Source organism: Dendrobates tinctorius, unplaced genomic scaffold (assembly GCF_039654945.1).
Source record: "Dendrobates tinctorius isolate UK_male_01 unplaced genomic scaffold, ASM3965494v1 ptg000134l, whole genome shotgun sequence".
In the NCBI taxonomy this organism is placed as follows: domain Eukaryota; kingdom Metazoa; phylum Chordata; class Amphibia; order Anura; family Dendrobatidae; genus Dendrobates; species Dendrobates tinctorius.
This window is the reverse complement of record NW_027361802.1, coordinates 1,254,446-1,271,151: the sequence shown is the minus strand read 5'-3', so window position 1 is coordinate 1,271,151 and position 16,706 is coordinate 1,254,446. Positions and strand designations below refer to the sequence as shown.

The window sequence follows — 16,706 nt, the reverse complement described above, 5'->3', positions numbered from 1 at the left end:
TTCCTTTCACTGGCACCGTTTCGCAAAAAGTCGAGTGCTAACCATTTTTTCCTCTTAACGTCACTGCACAGGACCCGGGAAACAGCGATGGAACTGGGAACGGTAAATATAGCCAGTGCCGGAGGCCTGAGCGAGGGGCGACACCGGCACTTGACCCACAGCGACAGAGAGGTGAGTATGTCTTTTTTTTTTTAATAGCAGCAGCGGCATAGGTGGGTATTTATGTATGGAGCATCTACTTGGCCCACCATTAACCCTTGTGCAGCAATATATGGGGGGTATTTATGTATGGAGCTTCTACTTGGGCCACCATTAACCCTTGTGCAGCATATGGGGGGTATTTATGTATGGAGCATCTACTTGGGCCACCATTAACCCTTGTGCAGCAATATATGGGGGGTATTTATGTATGGAGCTTCTACTTGGGCCACCATTAACCCTTGTGCAGCATATGGGGGGTATTTATGTATGGAGCATCTACTTGGGACACCATTAACCCTTGTGCAGAAATATATGGGGGTATTTATCCTTGGAGCATCTTTTTGGACCACCACTAACCATTGTGCAGCACCACCCTCGGCTTATACATGAGTCAATAAGTTTTCCCATTTTTTTTGTGGCAAAATTAGGGGGGGGGGGGGGGGGGTCGGCTTACACGCGGGTCGGCTTATACACGAGTATATACTGTATTTAGAAAATTGATGACGTGTTCAATACTTATTATATCAACTCTATGTATAGGTGCTTCTCATAAAATTAGAATAAAAAAGTTAATTTATTTCAGTTCTTCAATATAGAAAATGAAACTCATACATTATATAGAGTCATTACAAACAGTGATCCATTTCAAGTGTTTATTTCTGTTAATGTTGCTGATTATGGCTTACAGCCAATGAAAACTCAAAAGTCATTATCTCAGTAAACTAGAATACTTTATAACATCAGCTTGAAAAATAATTTTAAAATCTGAAATGTTGGCCTACTGAAATGTATGTTTAGTAAATGCACTAAATACTTGGTCGGGGCTCCTTTTGCATCAATTACTGCATTAATGCGGTGTGGCATGGAGGCAATCAACCTGTGGCACTGCTGAGGTGTTATGGAAGCCCAGGTTGCTTTGATAGCAGCCTTCAGCTCGTCAGCATTGTTGGGTCTGGTGTCTTTCATCCTCATCTTGACAATACTCCATAGATTCTCAATGGGGTTAAGGTTGGGCGAGTTTGCTGGCCAATCAAGCACAGTGATACTGTGCATAAACCAGGTATTGGTACTTTTGGCAGTGTGGACAGGTGCCATTTCCTGCTGGACAATGAAATTTCCATTTCCAAAAAGCTTGTCGGCAGAGGGAAGCATGAATGGCTCTAAAATTTCATGGTGGCTCTTGAAGCAATGACTCCAGCAATCTTCCTTAAATTTTTGAATGACCTTTCCTTAACAATCCTTTCAAGGCTGCGATTATCCCGGTTGCTTATGCACCTTTTTCTACCACACTTTTTCCTTCCACTCAACTTACCATTAATATGCTTGGATACAGTACTCTGTGAACAGTCAGCTTCTTTATCAATATCCTTTTGTAGCTTACCCTCCTTGTGGAGTGTGTTAATGACTGCCTTCTGGACATCTGGCAAGTCAGCAGTCTACCACATGATTGTGGTGCCTACTGAAACAGACTAAGGAACCTTTTTAAACACTTAGGAAGCCTTTGCAGGTGTTTTTAATTATTCTAATTTACTGAGATAATGACTTTTGGGTTTTCATTGGCTGTAAGCTATAATCATCAACATTAACAGAAATAAGCTGAAAAAACCCCCCATAGCATGATGCTGCCACCACCACGTTTCACTGTTGGGATTGTATTGGGCAGGTGATGAGCAGTGCCTAGTTTTCTCTACACATACCGCTTAGAATTATCACCAAAAAGTTCTATCTTCATCCCATCAGACCAGAGAATCTTGTTTCTCATAGTCTGGGAGTCCTTCATTCCTTCATGTGTTTTTTAGCAAACTCTATGCAGGCTTTCATATGTCTTGCACTGAGGAGAGTGTTCCGTCAGGCCACTCTGCCATAAAAGCCTGACTGGTGGAGGGCTGCAGTGATAGTTGACTTTGTGGAACTTTCTCTCCCATCTTCCTACTGCATCTGTGGAGCTCAGCCACAGTAATCTTGGGGTTCTTCTTTACATCTCTCACCAAGGCTCTTCTCCCACGACTGCTCAGTTTTGCTGGACAGCCAGGTCAAGGAAGACTTTGGTGGTTCTAAACTTCTTCCATGTAAGGATTATGGAGGCCACTGTGCTCTTAGGAACCTTGAGTACTGCAGAAATTCTTTTCTATCCTTGGCCAGATCTGTGCCTTGCCACAATTCTGTCTCTGAGCTCCTTGGCCAGGTCCTTTGACTTCATATTTCTCATTTGGTCTGAAATGCACTGTGAGATTTGAGGTCTTACATAGACAGGTGTGTGCCTTTACAAATCAAGTCCTATCAGTTTAATTTAACACAGCTGGACTCCAATGAAGGAATCGAACCATCTCAAGGAGGATCACAAGGAAATGTACAGCATGTGACTTAAATATGAGTGTCTGAGCAAAAGGTCTGAATACTTATGACCATGTGATATTTCAGTTTCTCTTTTTTAATAAATTTGCAAAAATTTCAACATCTCTGTTTTTTTCAGTCAAGATGGGGTGCAGAGTGTGCATTGAATGAGAAAAAAAAATGAACTTTTTTGAATTTACCAAATGGCTGCAATGAAACAAAATGAAAAATGTAAAGGGGTCTGAATACTTTCCGTACCCACTGTATATTCTAAAAGACTAATGCCTAAGTGCCCTGAGGAAAAAAATGAATCTTTGTAAAATTAAGTGATAAAAATGCAAAAAAAGTATAAATCCTGAGCTGTGTAGAACAGAGCTGTCTTTGAGTCTGAAATCTGTCCTCCTCCATTAACTATTATGCTGTATTTCTAAAATCTTTGGTGCTTGCAAAACAAAACAGCAGAGCTGGCCAGAATAAAACACATGCATTTATTGCATGGTGGCCAGGCTGAGAGGGGACATTTGTCATACAAATCACAAATGGGATGATAATGATGAGCAATTCGATTTGGGCTGCCCTAGTAGGGCATACTGTCCGTCCCACCATGGCAGATAGCCTTCCTTTTTGCACCTGGCATCTTGGGTTCCATTGGCGAGTACTAGGCCCCAAGACGCGAGTCGCGATGTCATGACATCACAGGGCTTAGAAAGCGTGAGAAGCATCCAGAATGCCAGACGGACTGAAGATCATGGGTGCAGAAGTGAAGACAGACTGCCACACGATTGGTCTGTATGCCAGACTAGGGCAATGAAAATCACATTGCTCATCTCTAGGAACTAATGATAAGCAGTATAGAAGAATTTCTACTATATAATCAGGTCCTCCAAGCTTCCCCCATTGCTACATATGACATCATGGATTTCAGCATCATCCACCTTAAAAGGACCTCTGAAATGATTAAGGGGTTAAACATACCTCCTCACTGCACAAAGACAGGCGACAGGTGAGGAAGCACAAAACCGCTTCAGGGAGAAAAAAAAAAAATCATCAAGTGAATTGAGTAAAATAAGCCACATATGTTAGAGTGTATACCCTACCTGTTCCAAAAAGTTATTGACAAATGTGTCTCTGTGCAGAATATCTTGGAAGATGTTCCTGGAACAAAACATTGCAAGAAAGTAATAGAAAATGGATTAAAGTAATGCAGCGTTATCAGGCACAGCTTTACATTATGAGGAAATAGCCATCACTTTACAGCTACAACAGTTTTTTTTCCAGGATGGAGTTCCTATATTTAACTACATTAAGAAAAACATCAGAAATGTGGAGAAATTATCCAACCCCCTTGGCGGCGAGCAAGGTACAGGTGGGAAATTGACTGCTTTAGTATAAAGGAATGAAATTACCATGTCAGTAGACACTTGCTCACTGCGGCCACCCTGCTGCACCCATCCGTTCATCTGCTCAGCTGAGCAGCTAACTACAGTCTTCATCTCTCTATTAATACTATTTTCCATCAATATTTGCTAAGGCTTTTACATTAGTTTTCATACACTTAAGATGTCATGCTTCGGATGTGTCCTAGACATCAGGAAAACGTCAGCTTTTGAAGAAGAGACAAGTCTGCACAGCGGGAGCTCGCTCTATTAAGAGAAATGCTTAAAGAGGGAACTGTTAATATGAAAACTGATGGTAACACAGGCTCCACTTACAAGTTAGGGGTGAAGCTCTCATCTGTGTGGATGACTGAATCTCCTGCCAGGTCTTCATCTGAAGTGGCCTTCCACAAGGCCGCCAGTTCTGCCCTCATGTATCGGCGCTGGTTGTATGTGTGTTCATGACAGGGGGGCATCTGCTTGACAGTGTTGACATCCACATCAATATGGGTAGCAGGGTAGGGAGCATACATCACCTGGCGGAATGGCAGCACAAAGCTTCCAGTTGTGTCCTAAAATAAATTAAATGCCTTTTATGATTTACACAAAACTGAGTCCTTTTCTTGGTTTTAAACTCTTTTTATTGAAAGATACTACACAATAACATATTAAACATGTGACATTACAGTATAAGGAAAACAGAGTAATCCATCAAGTCGTCATTCACAACCTCAGTTATAAAAGCATACTTCCAATAATAAAGTAGACAAACAGCACAAATAAAATAGAACATTAAACATAGCGAATTCTGTTCTCAATAACATTGCATCATTGAAGAGTTCTAAATCAGGATTCTGAGTTAACCACAAGTCGGGATGTAGTAAGCAACTATTCCCAAGTCTATGTAAAGCATCACATTCTGCACTGAAAAATAAACACTTCAAGGGTTATATCTCACATTTGAAGAATTTATGGCATCAGCAGCTAGTTGTGTCAGGGGCGAGTCACACCACTTTTCCCAAATTTTGTGAAATTTCTGGGGACATCCTCTATTTCTGTATTCTTTTTCTTTGTTTAAATGAAACCAAATGTCAGGCTATGCCCTAATAATGAGGCACTGAGGCTTGTGATCAGTTTACAAGGTTCAGTAATTACATTTATCACCTACCCATAGGGCCACAACCATCACTGCAACGGGGGGCTCCAATCCCATCATTCATTCTCATGACTACAGTAAAAGCAAAATGGAAAGATAGCTTTTGTCCTATAAGGGGACCTTATGGCTGCAACCTTTGTACTGTATACAGTGGGGAAAATAAGTATTTGATGCAAACTCTTCAGTGTAAGTTTTCCCACCTACAAAGAACAGAGATCTGCAATTTTTGTTGTAAGTACACTTCAATTGTGTGAGACAGAATTTAAAAATAAACAGAAAATCACATTGTATGATTTTTGCATAATTAAATTTCATTTTATTACATGAAATAAGTATTTGATCACCTACCAACCAGCAAGAATTCTGGCTCTCACAGACCTGTTAGTTTTCCTTTAAAAAGCCCCCCTACTCTTCACTCATTACCTGTATTAGTTGCACCTGTTTGAATTTGTTACCTGTATAAATGACACCTGTCCACACACTCACTCAATCACACTTCAACCTCTCCACCATGGCCAAGACCGAAGAGCTGTGTAAGGACCCTAGGGACAAAACTGTAGACCTGCACAAGGCTGGGATGGGCTACAGGATAATAAACAAGCAGCTTGGTGACAAGGCAACAACAGTTGGCACAATTATTAGAAACACAAGATGACCGTCAGTCTTCCTTGGTCTGGGGCTCCATGAAAGTTCTCGCCTCGTGGATCAAGGATGATTCTGAGAAAGGTCAGTAATCAGCCCAGAACTACACAGGAGGACCTGGTCAATGACCTGAAGAAAGCTGGTGCTACTGTCTCAAATATTACCGTAACACACTACGCTATCATGGATTAAAATCCTGCAAGGCACGCAAGGTCACTCCTGCTCATGCCAGCATATGTTCAGGGCCGTTTGATGTTCACCAATGACCATCTGGATGATCCAGAGGAGGCATGGGAAAAGGTCATGAGGGTCAGATGAGACCAAAATAGAACTTTTTGGTATCAACGTCGTATTTGGAGGCAGAAGGATGAGTACAACCCCAAGAACACAGTGCCAACCGGGAAGCATGGTGGGGGAAACATCATACTTTGGGGGTGCTTTTCTGCAAAGGGGACAGGATGAATGCACCATATTGAAGTGAGGATGGATGGGGCCATGCATCTCTTCATTTTTGCCAACAACCTCCTTCCCTCAGTAGAACCATTGAAGATAGATCGTGGCTGGGTCTTCCAGCATGACAGTGACCCGAAACACACAGCCAGGGCAATTAGGAAGCGGCACCCTAAGCAGCATTTCAAGATCCTGGAGTGATCTAGCCAGTCTCCAGACCTGAACCCAATGTTGCTCAGCAACAGCCCCTGAACCTCAAAGATCTGGAGAAGATCTGTATGGAGGAGTGGGCCAAAATCCCTGCTGTAGTATGTGCAAACTTGATCAAAAACCGCAGGAAATGTCTCACCTCTGTAACTGTAAACAAAGGTTCTGTAGCAAATATTAAGTTCCATTTTAATTGTATTAAATACTTATCCCATGCAATAAAATGGAATTCATTTAAAAATCATACAATGTGATTTTCTGGATTTTTTTTAGATTCTGTCTCTCACACTTGCAGTGTATCAAATACTTATTTTTCCCCCTGTAATTACATACACAGAATGACAGCATTAAAGCGGGCTAGTGTTACACATGCCCCTGCAAAAGCTCAATAGGCATTGAGGCATTGTTAGTGCCCAAGCCACTAGAACCCAGCGTTAAGGGGCAAAACAAAGCAGCACGATACAGGCATGTGGCCCGCTAATGAAACAGCCCCAAGTAGGTAATTTGCCCCTAGCATTCATGCTACTTTTGAGAACTCCACTGATCATCAAATAAATAACAATGGACTTGAATTTTTTTTTGAGAGGTCTGGGTTGAAAACCTCAGGTCTATAGAGACTGACCTTAAGCAGCCCTTGAACGAACAGACCAGATTCATACTTGAAGGACGAGTCGGCTCTACACAGTCGGGAGCAATTGCGCTCTGCGGGAGAAAGGAAGAGGCACAGCGTCCTCACCATCTTTACCACAGGGGAAAAAGAAAATATTTAATAAATCAGTACATCCATAGTACATACACATAAAATGATTTACTTTAAGTGTACTATATAGAAGTTTCAATGACTATAAAAACAAACAATTATATCTGAATGCATGCTTTGTATAATAAAGGTTGCAAAAGATGTTCTATTAGCTATATACTTGCTGCTTATTTTCTTTTATTTTTTAACTAAATAAATGCTATCCCCCATGCTACCTGCACACAGAAGCTGCTCAGATATATACCGTGACTCAGACTATACAGTATTTCAAGTTCTTCTGACCTTGATACACTCCTAATGTCAGGTCTGCCCCATGCTGTAAGACGACTGACACTATACTGTATTGCAAGAAGATTATCACACTTGAATAGGACTGAAAGGCTTTACAGGGAGTAAAGGGATTAGAGCTGAGCAATTGCGTTTCATTTTTTTTTTATAGCATGAAAGGCTTCATGGAGCTGGAGTCATGGCACATGTGAATTACCCGATAAGAAGCAGTTTGGCTGTGTATTCCAAGCAGACTGTAGCCAAAATACCAGCACCTTGTGCTTCATAAGTGGCCAAACTAAATTTAAAGTTATATTTATGGCACGGATAACGATTTGTTTCAGGCTGGGGACAAGAGGCTGCGGCAGTAACTGTAGCCTCTGCCCCCTAATGACCTCACAACATGCACTAGGGATTCTCAAACAAAATTTCATCCAACAGGAGGTTGGTAAAAAAAAATAAAAAAAAATAAAGCAGTTAGAAAAATTAGTGAGGGAGAGGTAGAGAATTTTAAATTCAAGTATGAGAAAAGCAATTAGATTATTTTACCTTAAATAGACATTAAGGATTATATCAGTGTTAGTGTTGGACCACCCATTTAAAGTTTCCAAGATATCTACTTGCCATCAATTTAAGATTTTTTTTTCCCCGCAAAAGCTGAAAACTTGTTGACAAAAAAAAACAAAACATCAGAATCCAATCTCGGCAATATTCTGCCATGAAACAGCTCTATCTAGTGTCATCTGTCACTCTGTGATGCTGAACGCTATTGAAGTATCTGGAAGAACCCTCTCTGAACGAAATGCAAAAGTATAGCTGGCTGATTTTACTTGATCAAGCACAAGTGAAACAATGATTATAAAAAAGATTAGATTGAATTATATACCTTATTCACTTTTTCCGCACTGCTACCCACTACCACCGAGCAGCCGCATGTCTGCAGATGGGAGCTAATGGCACTGTCAATGGAAAAAATACAACATATGTTAGATTGCTTTGTAACAGGGAAAGTTGCGCGACCTTATAGTACACACTAACCAACATTAGTTCTAATCAGGCTCTGTACAAGTAATTTATTAATATCTTTATACATCTGTGTAAAAGGAATTCCACAGCAGATCAGATCTGTAAATGAAGACTGTAACGCACTATGTTGCTGTAACGTGCTGCTGCAGTGTAATAGAGCGCAACCTCCACCAGGGGGTGATGGTGAGGGAAAGAGGTTGCACGCACACACACACTGTATAGTAACACAGAGCAACAGCACAGGTGTCACAGGTAATGAAAGTAGTCAGACTACCCGAAGTCAGCAACTGTCAGAGTTGAGTGAAACAGGTCGGCCAGATACATAAGTCGCCGACTTATGGCAAAGTCGGGTTTCGCCAACCGAAAGTCGGTATTCCCAGACTGCCTGCACGTGACTTTTTTTTCAGCCAAATGAGCAAGGACATACACTGTGGGCAACAAAATGACGAGAGAGAGAGAGAGTTTGCGCGGTCCGGCATGTAGGTGTGTTTACTGTCCTCCACTCCCTGACGACTTTTCTTCCCCATTGACTTGCATTGAGTTTTGTGTTTCAGTCGGACCTTCGACTTTTCATGATAGTCGGCCGATTTCGTTCAACTTGACTTTTGAGAAAGTCGGGTTTCGTTAAACCCGTCTCGACCCTAAAAAAGGCAAAGTCGCTTATCTCTAGTCAGGAGCAGAAGTACCAAGGGAGAAGGCAAGTGCGTAGTCAGGGACAAGCGAGAAGTCAGGACCTACCAGGAACGTGGTATCAGAAACGCAAGACGTAAGCCGTTGTCAGAGTACAAGCCAGAGTAAAAAGCGGTCAGAGAGCGAGGTATCAGAGACGGAAAACAAGAGGCAGAGTCCAGAGATCAGGCCAAGTCATACACAAGTCAGGAAGTCAGAGGCAGAAGGATCACCAGTATAGGGACAGAGGTTCTATCCAGGAAGCATGAACAATAGCTGACACTGGCCCGCAGGCTGCAGAGGACCGAAATAGCCCCGCCAGCTCCAGAACGAGGCAGAGGGGATTAACCCCCACATGACCAGTCCACCGAGAAGACAGCAGAAAACAAACTCTGGACTGGATCATGACAGCTGCAGGGTACATAGGTTGTATATGGAAAGACCTGTCAAAGAGATTAGGCCACGGAGAATCCACTGGAGGAAAAGCCTCAGACTAGTTATCACGGGTTTACAGCGACAGAGAGGAGCCAGAAGACCGCATGGTCTGATTTCTCCTACTCCTGCACTGATTAGAAGCACTTCACCTTCATATTAAACAGTGCAGGTTTCTTCTAGCAGTTAAGTGGTTAATCTGTTCAGTTGAGAGCTCCTGGAAGCTTGCTTGCTTTGATGATCTCAGCTGTTCAGTGTTGGCAACTCCCCTTTCCTAATTATACTGGCCTCTGGCAAGTAGGCATTGCCAGAAGTTAGCTTTATGCTGCATGGTTCAGGGGCTGGAGGAGTTTTGTTGTTTGAGGAGGCGTTTGGTGGATTTATCTAGAGACTTGTTTGGTTTTGGTTGTGTGCATATCATCTTCTTCTTACTTTTTCCCTTCCTTCACTCCCTGATGCTTTCTGTTGTTGGTGTGTGCATTTCGTATGATCGGTATTTTCATTTATCCCTGTACGTATTCCCTTGTTAGTCTGGTTGGTGTAATTCCATACACTACTACTCCCTGCTTCCCTGGGTGTGGGAGGGGAACAAACTCGGGGCGGATTCAGGAGCTCAGCAAGGTACGTGGCCCCGGTGTCTTCACAAATGGAAGTAATCCGGGGAGCAGGGACAGAGAGAGTGCCTGCTAGGGACAGGGAAGGAGCCCCTGGCCCCGGGATACCCGACAGAGTCATGACACTAATCAGCTGAGTCACAAGAGACCCAATTTATCATTTGCACTTTTAAGTCGCTTTATTTTTTGTCTTGTTGCAAATTGCTGATTTTTTTTGGATCAAATTCATCAAAATGGTTTTGGAAAGTTTTTTTTTTTTTTTTTAACAGACATTTAACCACTTTTTGTGACTTTGTAACACAAAGTGACATACGTTTGGGAAAAATAACACGTACTATATCCTGAATGGTGAGTGGCTATATATTTTTTTAATAAAGTGATTAGAATGTTGTACCAATAAATACTACATCTTGTTACACAAATAACGAGCCTTCACACAGTTCTGTAATAAAATGAAAGCTGCACTGATGTCAGAATGTGCTCAAGGGGAGAACAGATGCTGGCAGGGTAGCCCTCAACACTTGCATCTCCCTAAGGGTAGGGTCACATGAGCGTATAAAAAAAATTGTTCAGAGTTTCATCCAGAAAAGAAGGAAGAATAGTTTCACTTGTCATCGGTGTGTAGTCAGTGCACAATCCTTTTTTTTTTTTAAGCAGCAGCTATTAATTATTAACAAGACTATTTGTAATTCTGTAACATAGCAAACTATAATGTATCCTAAAGAATCAGATGCCATACTCTGGCTCCGTATGGCATCCAAATTTTTTTTTCCCCATGGACTTGAATGGGTAAGTCTCATCCGATTTACTGAAGAAAACTACTGCATGCTACAATTGCCCCCCCCCCCCCCCCCCCCCCCCCCCCCACACACACACACACACACAGATTTGGTCAGTGGAATAGACAAATCCAAGAATACAAATGATTTGCAAAGCTTCCATGTTGGACAATAACATCAGTGCAGAATAATAAGTGGACCTCCTGTAGGTTTACAATCTGTGTGGTCTGTCAGTGGTTAAAACAAAAAAAACAACACAAAACATTAAATAAGAAGAAAGTACATTACAATTGGCAATTCTTCGCCAGCTGTATATTTGGCGGTATTCTGCCTTGAAAGCTTTTGTTCTACATAAGGACAGCCCTGTACATATGGAGCCTGATAGAACTTATATGAGAGCACCTGGCAATGTTATAGATTTCCATATGCATGAGGTCTGAAAATGAGTAAGAAAGGCTCAAAAAATTTCAATTAAAGCAGAACATCTTTCCATCATCACATCCCTCTACCTGATTATAATATGTTCTTTTAAAAATACACTGCTCAAAAAAATAAAGACAACACTTAACACAACTCTAAGTCAATCACACTTCTGCAAAGTCAACCTGTCCAGTTATGAAACACAGATTTTGAATCAATATCTACTGCTGTTGTGCAAATGGAACAGACAACAGGTAGAAATGATAGGCAATTAGTAAGACAACCCCTATAAGGCCGGGGTCAGACTTGCGAGTACAATGCGAGAAACTTGCACAAGTCTCTCGCATCAATACCCAGCACTGTCGCCAGCACTCGGGACCGGAGTGTGTGGCTGCATATATTTCTATTGTACTCGCAAGTCTGACCCCGGCCTAAAGAAATGTTTCTGCAGGTGGTGACCACATACCAACCTTTTGAAAATAGGAGATGAAGAGAAGGGAAGAGGGGGAAGACACAAGATGGGTCAAGACACGACACAAGCAGGACTTCTTCACAGAAGATCAAGAAAGCATAGCATAGTTGAGACAGGCCTGTATTTCCACATTATTTAGGGGTGACCTGAAAAACTGTCAAGTGACTTCTGGAGAGCATCTCACTAGATGCAGAAATCTGGGCCTTGGAGAAGGCTGGGCAGTGTGGTTTTGTACAGTTGAAATGTGACCACCATACAGATGGTCACTGCTCCAGAATGTAAACAGATGTCATGCCTCAACTCCAGGGTTCGATCTGGTGACCTCTGGTTGTGTGGTCGTATTCCCCCTCTGTTGGACCACAGCCTGCGTTGTCCATATCAACTGCTGATAATGCTCGTCTTTGCTTTGCAGTGTTGCTTCTAAGCAGGCATTTTCACTTCCTTGTGTGGTTTGTCCGATCACATCTAGGGAGGGGATTTTTATACTTCCCATGTACATACAGTGTTTGCTGGCTATATTCCAAGTTAGATAGATGTTTAGAGTCCCATCTCACCTGTTAATGATTATTTTGCTGAGGTTTTGTTAATTGGTTCTGAGGTTTGTGTGATCCCCTTCCTAGCACACTTCCATTTAACCCCTTCATGACACACGTCGCACATGTATGGCACATATCGTGTCCCCTCCCTTTGATGTGGGCTCCGGCGGTGAGCCCACATCTTTCCCGGTACATGTCAGCTGATTTGTGCCCAGAACCCGTTAAATGCCACTACCAAATTCTTACAGCGGCATTTAAAATGCGATTCCAGCAATCGCGCCGGAAATCCGCCCATCGGTAACGCCGCGATTGCGAGTCACCTATAGGTTGGCATAACAACCAGAGGTTTCCTGTAGACCTCTATGGTTGTCACAGCCAGATTGCTATGAGCGCCGCCTGGTGGTTGACGCTCATAGCAAATCAGTAATTCTGCTACATACAGGTGATCTGATCATCGCCTGTATGTAGCAGAGCCAGTCGGGTTATGGCAGCTTCTAGCCTCCCATGGAGACTATTGAAGCATGCCAAAAGAAAAATAAAAAAATTGTTTTTAAAAATAGCTAAAAAAATAATTAAAAAAAAAATATAAAAAAAAGTTTAAATCACTCCCCTTTCGCCCCATAAAAAAAAAAAAAAAAAAATCAAAACATACACATATTTGGTTTTGCCGCGTTCAGAATCGCCCGATCAATATAAAAAAAAGAATTAACCATATCGCTAAATGGCGTAATGAGAAAAAAAAAAGGTCAAAACGCCAGAGTTTTTTGGTTGCCGCAACATTGCATTAAAATGCAATAATGGGCGATCAAAAGACTGTATCTGCACCAAAATTATATCATTAAAAATGTCAGCTCGGTACGCAAAAAACAAGCTCTCGCCCAACCCGATGTCACGAAAAATGGAGACGCTACGGACTTGGAAAACAAGGCAATTTTTATTATTTTTTTTTTTCACCACTTAAAAAAGAACCTAGACATGTTTGTTGTCTATGAACTTGTAATGACCTGGAGAATCATAATCACTGGTCAGTTTTAGCATTTGGTTAACATGGTAAAAAACATGGTAAACAAAAAAAATCCAAAAAACCGTTGTGGAATTGCACTTTTCTTTTGCAATTTCACTGCACTTGGAATTTTTTCCCGTTTTTGAGTACACAATATGGTAAAACCAATGGTGTCGATCAAAAGTACAACTCGATCTGCAAAAAAACAAGCCCTCACATGGCCATATTGACAGAAAAATAAAAAAGTTACACTCTGTATAGGAACCTGTGGTGTTCAGGTTGAACATCTTCCCTGGTTTGCTCATCCTCGTGCGAGTGTTAGGGCTCATTCATAACTACAGACGGTGTAATGACTGCAGTTCTTAATTCAGCTCTTAGGCTACTTTCACACATCAGTTTCTCTCCGTCAGGTGCGATCCGGCATCGTGCCGGATCCGGCAAATGTTACGTCAAACCGGATGTGACGGATCCGGTTTTCTGCCGGATCAGTCTTGGTCGTCAGACCACAAACCGGATCCGTTTGATCAGTTTCATCCGTTTTGCATCGGATCCGGTTTTTAAAAATGCCCCTTGTGGCTTCAAAACGGGATTGGCTGCTGAAATCTATATATACCATGTTCCTACAGCCCATCTTTGACAGGTTGTAGAGGAGAAACTGCATGTTGGAGAGAAGAGCAAGTGACTGGCGAAGATGGATGTTGTGATTGCAAATATTTTGAAGAATTTGGTGGATTTACAGCTGAGGCGAACCGTTTGAGGGTGATTGTTCTGGAGAAGGAGAGAGCAAGACAGCAGCGCATCAGCGACGCCGTTTGTGGATCCACCCCATCACAGCCAAGAGAATGACGCGTGGGGTCTATTCTACACTCTGCATGGACCTTAGACGAAACCCGGAGAAATTTTTTGGATATGTTCGGATGAAAATGGAGAATTTTGATTACTTGGTGGAGCGCATAGCACACCTCATAAGAAAAGCCGACACCTATTGCCGCTCCTCCGTTTCACCTGCAGAGCGTCTGATGGTGACTTTAAGGTAAGCCACATTTATTGGATATGCTCGCATCAGAGCACACTTTCACTGCAATCTTGTTGGTGGTAGTTTGTATCTCCAAGTGTTATAGCTGAGTTTTGGTATGTAATGCTGTGATTTTTAACTAATTTATTGTTTTTTTAATTCCCCACAGATTTCTTGCAACTGGAGAATCCCTTTCGTCACTGCATTTCCAGTACAGACTCGGGATTTCAACCATATCTGGAATAGTGAAGTACACATGCCGTGCACTGTGGGACTCCTTAGTTGAAGAGTTTTTACCAGAGCCCACAACAGAGAGGTGGATTGAAATTTCTGAAAAGTTTCTACAGATATGTCAGTTTCCGAACTGCTTGGGTGCTGTGGATGGGAAACATATCCGCATTGTAAAGCCAGCAGGATCGGAATATTTCAATTACAAGAAATATTTCTCCATTGTCCTCATGGCCATCGCTGACGCGGAATACAAATTTATTGCTGTTGATATTGGGGCCTATGGCCGCTCCAATGACTCAAGTTTTCAAACTGTCTGCCATGGGGCGTAAACTGTATGGAAACACCTTCCAGTTCCCATCCCCAAGACCGCTGCCGCCAAACATCTGGTCCACCTATGGCTTTTGTCTGTGTAGGGGATGAAGCCTTCCAGCTGTCAGAACACCTTTTGAAACCCTACTGTAGCAGAGGATTGACAATAACAAAACGTATTTTTAATTACCGGCTAACAAGAGCAAGAAGAATGGTGGAATGCTCCTTTGGTATTCTGACAGCCAAATGGCGGGTCCTATTGACTGCGATCAACCTCAAGACAGAAACTGTGGATGAGGTGATCAAAGCTTGCGTGGTACTCCACAATTTTGTTATGTGCAAGGAACCCATTTCCATTGCGGACACCGCTGAAGAAACCACCTTGCAAGATTACCAGAACATTACCAATAGAAGTTCTGTGACGGTGTCACGAATGAGGGACAATTTTGCAGAATACTTTATGTCACCTCAAGGCAGAATAGACTGGCAGGATGACAGAATTTGATAAATTTCTGCCCTTAACCAAAGTTGTGTACCTTCTGTACCAACAGTATATACCTTTTCCAAACAAAGTTGGCTATCTTGTCGTCTATCTTGTCGTGGTTTAACTATTTTTACCTTGACCACAGTTGTGTACCTGGTTGTGTTTTAGGCAAAGTCTTAGACCTTTTACCAAAAGTTGTGTACATTGTTAGGAAATCCCCAACAAGATACACAACTATTGGTAAAAGGTGAATTACTTTGTCTAACACACAACCAGGAACACAACTGTGGCCAAAAGGTAAAATTTATTTACCGTTTACCCACAGTAATGTACCTGGATTTGTATACCTTTTTACCTTTTGTATACCCTGTACTTAACCTTTTTTTTATACCATAGTTCGCCGCAGAAATAAAAGACAGACAACCAGTGTAAACCAATACTTTAACTTTTATTGAAAAATTATTTTATTTTTTTAATAAACTGTTTAATTGTTAAAAATGTTTCTCTTTTTTATTTAAATACACACATTTATAAATGAGTGTAGTGTGGGGTGGAAATACTGCTGGAGGGGCTGCGGGACACTTCGACACTGGGAGTGTGGAGAGAGAACTGGGATCGTGGTGGGGAAGGAACAGTTAGAGGTGAAGGGGTGGAAAAAGCAAGAGAATGGGTGGACATGTGGGTGGCAGAACAGGTGGTGGAGAGGAGGGTTGGGCAGGGAATGGAGTAGCAGATGATGTGGTTGCTAAGTGGTAGGGGGAATGAGTTTGGTACTGGGAAGTAGTTTGGTGCGGGGCAGGTTGCTGGAAGTGGGGAGGTTGCTGGTACTGGGGAGTTTGCTGGTACTGGGGAGGTGGCTGGTATTGAATAGGAGGGGGGAGTATGGACAGTGGCTGGAGGGGATGCAGGTGGAGGAACTACAGTGGTGGGAGGTGGAGGTTGGGAGGTAACCTGCTGTAGAGCACCGTGGCATGAATGCATTACATGCATCTGCTGGGTAGGAGATAGTGTTGCCATGCGCTCCACAACAGACCTGAAAAAGGTGTGGTTTGGAGAAGATCTTGCTTCTGAATGCATTGTTTGCAGAAGTGTCTTCAACTCCAGAATGCCGGAGTTGAGCTGCTGAAAGCCTGCAGACATTTGCTCAGACAAGACTTTGAGACAGTTCTGGAAAGATGCATTCAGATGCAAGAACTCTGGGGCATAGCTCTTTTCCTGACCCCTCTGCCGCTGCCGCCCAGTACCCGCAGGTGTACTAGAGGTGGCAGGGGCAGAAGGGTGGGGTAAAGGGAAAGCGATCTCCTCACCAGCAGCTTCATGTAA

At 42.4% G+C, this 16,706-nt stretch overlaps 1 protein-coding gene across 1 annotated transcript in view; it reads right to left on the bottom strand.

Annotated features, from left to right (window-relative positions):
- C9orf72 (C9orf72-SMCR8 complex subunit) overlaps positions 1–16,706 on the bottom strand; it is a 75,350-nt gene that overhangs the window by 6,159 nt on the left and 52,485 nt on the right. Inside the window, exons 5-8 of the mRNA XM_073543667.1 lie at positions 8,280–8,352; positions 6,989–7,105; positions 4,248–4,483; positions 3,633–3,690 (exon numbers count right to left, since the gene is read on the bottom strand). Of these exons, the coding sequence (XP_073399768.1) occupies positions 3,633–3,690; positions 4,248–4,483; positions 6,989–7,105; positions 8,280–8,352 (484 nt within the window). The remainder of the gene's footprint in view (positions 1–3,632; positions 3,691–4,247; positions 4,484–6,988; positions 7,106–8,279; positions 8,353–16,706) is intronic.